The 6028-nt window shown below is 36.0% G+C and overlaps 1 protein-coding gene across 1 annotated transcript; it reads left to right on the top strand.

The window, feature by feature from the left end:
* Window positions 1–1990: 1990 nt before the first annotated feature.
* PRPL35 (Ribosomal protein L35) lies at window positions 1991–5486 on the top strand. The gene is made up of 3 exons (XM_010267204.3): window positions 1991–2309; window positions 2430–2546; window positions 5230–5486. Exons 1-3 carry the CDS (start codon window positions 2061–2063, stop codon window positions 5305–5307), a joined length of 444 nt encoding a protein of 147 aa, XP_010265506.1. The 5' UTR covers window positions 1991–2060; the 3' UTR covers window positions 5308–5486.
* The last annotated feature ends 542 nt before the right edge of the window (window positions 5487–6028 follow it).

Genomic DNA, 6028 nt, shown 5'->3' with positions numbered 1-6028 from the left:
GGAAGGATTTAAAGGCTTGTAAGCCTAAAGATATGAAGGAGGTTTGGGTATAAGGAGAATTAAAACAACCAATAATTCTTTTTTCACCAAAATTGGTTGGCGTATATTGACTGAAAAGGAGTATCATCATTTTGGAGAAAGCTACTAATACAGAAATATATCAAACATTCTAATTTCTTATCAGCATTAGTTACTAGCACTTGCTCTCCTTTATGGAAGGTTCTTGGCAAAGTTAGAGGGATTTTGTGAAGTGGATGATGCAAGAGAGTGGTTATTGGGAGAATTATCAAAATATGGGATGATCCATGGGTTCCAGATATTGATAGGTTTTGTGGTGCAAATCCACCTTTATTTCTACAGATAATGTTTATTTTGTTGCAGATCTAATATTGGATACTAGACAAGGAATGAACTACTCAACTTAATTTTTATGCCCAAGGAGCAACAGGCCATTAGGAGAATTGGTTTACTTGTTGAAGTGTTTGAAAGAGGATGGCTGGAAATGGGTGCACTCCAATCTAACTGTCAAATCTGTTTATAAAAAGCTACTGATGGATGGAGCAGGGCAACATAATGTAGTTCGGTGGAGAAAATTCTGGAAGTTAAACCTTCTATGCCCGAATTAAGCTATTTGTTTGGAAGTTAATACATGGTTTGTATTCACAAAAAGTAGATGGTGAGGGGAACATGTTGATAGGAAGTGTGTGTGTTGTGTGGGGAGGAGGATGAATTTGCGGAGCATTTATTTTGGTGGTGTAATTTTTCCAAGGTAGTGTTGGTTTGAAAGTATTGGGTGGAGGCCAGAAGGACTTCAAGAAGATATAGTGGCAAAATGGCTTCAACAAATCATTCAACAGTTAAATATTCATGATGATTCATCTCTTTTTGTGTTGCAGATGCAAGCTACTGTGGGTGCTTTGGTTAACAAGGAATGAAATACCATTGAATGGAGGGAGTCCTTCACCTAATGCTGTGATTGAGAAGGTTCGAAGGATTGGAAGGGAACTAAAAGGCTTGCAAGTTAATTTAGGTGATGTTCGGCATCAATGCCGTTTTCTAAGAAAATTGCGCCAAGTAGGCATCACATCAAAGAAAGTGGTGCTTCAGAAAATGCCCAGCACCAAACAAGACCAATGTTGTTTACTTAAAAAACAGCCTATGTGACAGCATCAATTCCAAACAAAAAATAAGCACCATTTTTTTACATCTCCACATGCCCAGCACCATTTTTATAAGAACACTGGTGCACTATTCCCATCCCTAATGCCAAACACCTATTTACAAGATGAAAATACGGTATCACAGGTCAGATATCAATGGTGAATGGATTCTTACCCCATCTAAACTTTTAATGAAATAATTTTCCTTTTACAGCAAAACAACAAAGGGTTCAAGATATAGAAAAAATATGATATCCGAAAAACACCTAACCAACTGGAATCATAGATTGGGTATGAAATAATTTGAATCTTTCATACCATATTTTTTCCATATCATAGATTTTCCCAAAAAAAAAAGATATGTCACGGTCTGACCTGTTCGATCAGATGATCGAACCGATGAATCAGTGACTCGCGACCAGAGGCAAAACACTTCAGTTCCGGTTCGGTTATTAAAACACCGTCGTATTCCTGAGATTCTTTTCCATAGTCCAGATACATTATTTCAAGACGGAATAACCAATCCGTATCAGCAATAGTTTGGAGATCATCGAGAATCTTGGCCGCACGTCAGACGTCCAGACTCCAGACCAACTTTAGAAGAGCCAGAAAGCATGAAATGATGAAATAGTTAAGAAATCTTGATAATCCAGTTTCGACCATTTCTGAGCATAGGATTAGGATTTCCAAGATGGGATCCGTTGAATGGTAAAGTTTTTTTTTTTTCATCTCTCTCCGTGCATCGTGTATAGGACTGTAGTCCATGATTCGTCATAGACATCCTCCACTGGGAACATTGAAGAAAGCTTGGTGATCCCATCCTCGTCCCTTTTATCCACACAGTAGCTTTATGTTACGAAAGGGAGCAAATGAACGGATAGAATTCTTAGGGAAGAGAATATGGCCTCTGCAACAATGATGTCCATCGGTTTGAGGTTCTCCCTATCGTTTCCTTCGCTTCGGAGCTCCAATGGCGTTAGTCTTGCTTCCTTCAACAAGGCAACTTCCTTGAAGCTTAGTTCGTCGCAAAACATTTCTGGGTTTCTTTCAGTTCTTCCAAGCAGGCTCTGCACAATCACCTCTCGGCCTCAAAACCCTCAATCTCTGACTGTCTTCGCTGCAAAAGGTTACAAAATGAAAACCCACAAGGTATTTCTCCCAAATTTTCGTTTTTCTTTCCTCTAATCTCTGCTAACTACCTTTAGTGATTTGGGTGTTAATGAAGACCTGTCTTTTTTGAAGATTTTCTGTTGATTTTTTGGTTCTTAGGCTTCAGCAAAACGATTCCGAGTGACGGGTACTGGAAAGATAGTGAGGAGGAGAGCCGGAAAACAGCATTTACTTGCTAAGAAGAACAGCAAGAGGAAACTAAGACTGTCGAAAATGGTGAGTTCTCTTGAATTATCTGGGTTCCAAGAAAAGTATTATTGAGTTCCTTTTGTAATAATCCCCCTGTTTCCTAGTTAGTAATATTGCCTGATGCAATTTTAGAGGTACAGTTTTCTAAGTGTTATATTTGCAGTTAGAAAGCAGGTGTAGGTCTCGAAGCATCCATTGAGGAGAATAAGAGATGTGCAGAGCTTTGCAAAGAGGAAAAGAAAATCCTACTAGGAGGGAAAAGAGCTATCAATTCTAGGAATCCTTTAATTATATTCAGGGAGAAGCTTATTTCTAATCTCATTAAGTTAATACGCCAGCCTCCATGGGCCTGAGCTAGCTATCCTAGCCCACCAACATTGCCAATTCACCCCTCACAATTAATAGATGCTAAAATCCTTACTGACTACCGAGGTTTCCACAGAAAGGTTTAACTATAATCAGTTTAAGAACATGTTATCCGGATGTAGGATGGTAGCAGCAGTTCATTTTTAATAATGGTCAGATAGGATTTTTTTTTTTGTAATTTTTTGAGGTTGTGGTGGTTTAGGAAGATGATGTTAATGGTATCATTATATCTTACCTTTTGATTCAGTGTCTTCTAGTTTCTTTGTTATATTTTTACTGTTCTCTTCCAATGCTAGTAAAACTTGATCAATGCCTTGTTTCTTGTCCCTAGAAAGGGAGATTTTGATGTTTTGAAATTATAAACTCCAATTAGAGCCCTGGGGAAATTCTTGTTCTCCCATGTTCTTTCTGAGAAAGATTTAGTTTTTTTTTTTTTTAATGTTTTGTCAACAAGACTTGGCTTGTGATATGTTACCCGAACATACCATGGACACATGACCCATGCATGTGCCCAACTGCCCATGCAGCATAGCTAATTAGATTTTGGTCCTTCATATATGGTAACATTGTGCACATGTAAAAAATATATGCACAGGTGCATCTGACATGTTGGCTATCTTTGAGGAATACTTAGAATGTCAATCTAATACCACTTATTCGAATTATTCAACCTAGAGAGCAACAGCTCAACATGTAATGATCTCTACCCAGATTGTGTAGTTTATGTTTTGATTGTCAAATAAAAATAAATAAATTTTTGTATGGTGAATTACTGACTAAACTCATAATTTGAGTAGAGATCATTACATGTTGAACTGTAATGAGGAAATCCCAAAATGGGAGAAAATAAAAAGCAGAAATTCATGTTGAACATGATTTTGTGTTAAAAAAGAAGCTCAGCTCCAAGAAATTCTGTGTTGTACTATGTTGATGCTATTGCCTTATTGGTCTACATGTTTTGGAATATCTTTACATTTTTTTCTTCTAATAATCTTCTATTACTTGCATATTTCCTTTGAGATATGCTACCACTAAGATCAGATAAAAATCTTACAACTTTTGTTCATTTTTGGAATTTTATTACATGAAAAGGAAAGTAGCCTGTTCATCTTTTTTCTATTTAATTTGTCGCTACCAAATTCACATCGGAAGCTAAACATTTTTTTTCTTTTCCTGGAACTTTATTTCATGTAAAGGGTGCAACCTAATAGCATCTTCTTCTTAGTTATCTGTAATATAGTCTTTTCAATATAATCAGATTGGTTAAAATCTCTCTTTCATAACGTCCTCTTCGTATATGTTTCTCTTGTCAGGACCAATTTCCCCTTGTTATGAATGCTTTTCTGATATCTAATTCTTAACTCATTTTAGCATCCATTTTGTAGTAAAAGTAAAATTTCAATGACAAAACATTGGATCTATTAGATTTTTTCTATTTCTAATTTTTATTTTTTACTACCCTTGTTTTCTTGTAACCTCTCCACTGTTGCACGGACCATGTCATTGCTAATTTTGCCTTTCTCATTCAACCTATCAGAATGAACCTTCACTCTCAGTGGCATATCATATGGGACATCAGTCATCAAAGGGTAATCTTTTCCAATTGAGAGTCAAAAGGTTAATTGGCTTTAGAAAATCTATGAAGGAGTGATAAAGGAAGATGGATTAGGAGATTGAAAGGTTTGGTGGGAGGCCTAGAGAAAATGGTGTATTAGAAGGTCGATTTGAAAATTGAAATGACCAGCAGAAATTTGGGTCTGAGACTGAGTTTTGCAATGGGTAAGAAGTCCTCACCTAGATCTACATGGGGATAGAAAGAATCGAACTGAAAATCTGACTCAGGCCCAATGAACTCTTTCTTCCAATTGAATACAAAAAACAAAATTTTTAAGTGTAAAATCTTTCTTTTGCCTTTTTATCTTGTCTCAAGTGTTTCAGATTCTATGCCAAGAACCAAGACAGTTTTTTTCCCTTGATAGAGAAAGTGTCCCTAGCATAATAACCTTTATGATTTTGCATGCTTTGCATAGTGGTTCTTTATTTTTATATTCATTTTTTTAGCTGGGCTTTTCTAGTGCATGCTTGAGGTTTCTACTCTCTACTAGTATGGGGATCTTTATGTAAGTAAATTTCCTGGATGTTGTATCAAGAACTGCAATTGTATGGACCATGGACAGAAATACACTTGCATATCTAATTGCACTGTAAGACAAGTTTCAATGTCTGATTAATATGTGAATTTCAATATTTCCATTCAAGATCTGCCAGTGCCATGCTATCTTCTTTGTTAGGGCAAGTTCATAACCTATTTTTCTTACATGTATGTGATTTATATTATCCACAGCACCCAGTTAGCCGGAGTGACTATGACAATGTTATTGGTGCATTGCCGTATCTAAAAGTGAATCGACAAGCAAACTGAGCTAATTGTTCTCTTTTGGGATAAGTTTGGTGGAAGGATTCTTCTATATCCTTTTTTATTTTATGTTTCTTATTCTTTCCTCTCTCTTTTTATTTTTAATGACATGCTTTTTTTGTAATTAAAACGTTCACTTGAAGCATCTGCTGTTTATCTATCAGCATCAACATTCAAGAATGCAATTACTCTCTCTCTCTGTTTGTCTATTGCAAAATGCAAGTTTTCGTGCTTTCCTATTTTGGATAAATGGTTGTATGTTTTTTCCCTAATCTATATCCGCCTTTAGGTTTTCTCTTAAATCTATGTTTTGTTTTGCCGCAATAGGGGCCAGGAATTTTTCAATCTAAATATTTCAGCTTCCCCTTTATGGCCAAAATGAAGATTGGTGTGCGTAAAGACTGAAAAGGCCGAAAATTGGGAAGCTCAAATGAAGCTTTTGGTCTTTCTACATTGAAAATAGCCTTCCCAGTTAGGAATGGCAACGGGGCGGGGCCCCATCCCCGTCCCCATCCCAGCTAATGGGGACAAGGTTATATCTCCATTGCCATCCCCATGGGGATCTTCATTCCCCGTAAATTTGTATAATGTTAATAATTTTATTTTTGCTTTTGTTTTTTATTTTATTTAAAAAATAAAAATAAAATAATTAAAATTTACAATCTATTAAAAAAGATTCAAACATATTCAATTATATTTTTAAAACATTAATATATAAACGTATTTG

Source organism: Nelumbo nucifera, chromosome 2, assembly GCF_055504915.1.
Source record: "Nelumbo nucifera cultivar China Antique chromosome 2, China Antique-T2T, whole genome shotgun sequence".
NCBI lineage: Eukaryota > Viridiplantae > Streptophyta > Magnoliopsida > Proteales > Nelumbonaceae > Nelumbo > Nelumbo nucifera.
The sequence above is the reverse complement of the archived record's forward strand: the minus strand, read 5'-3'. Positions and strand labels throughout refer to the sequence as shown.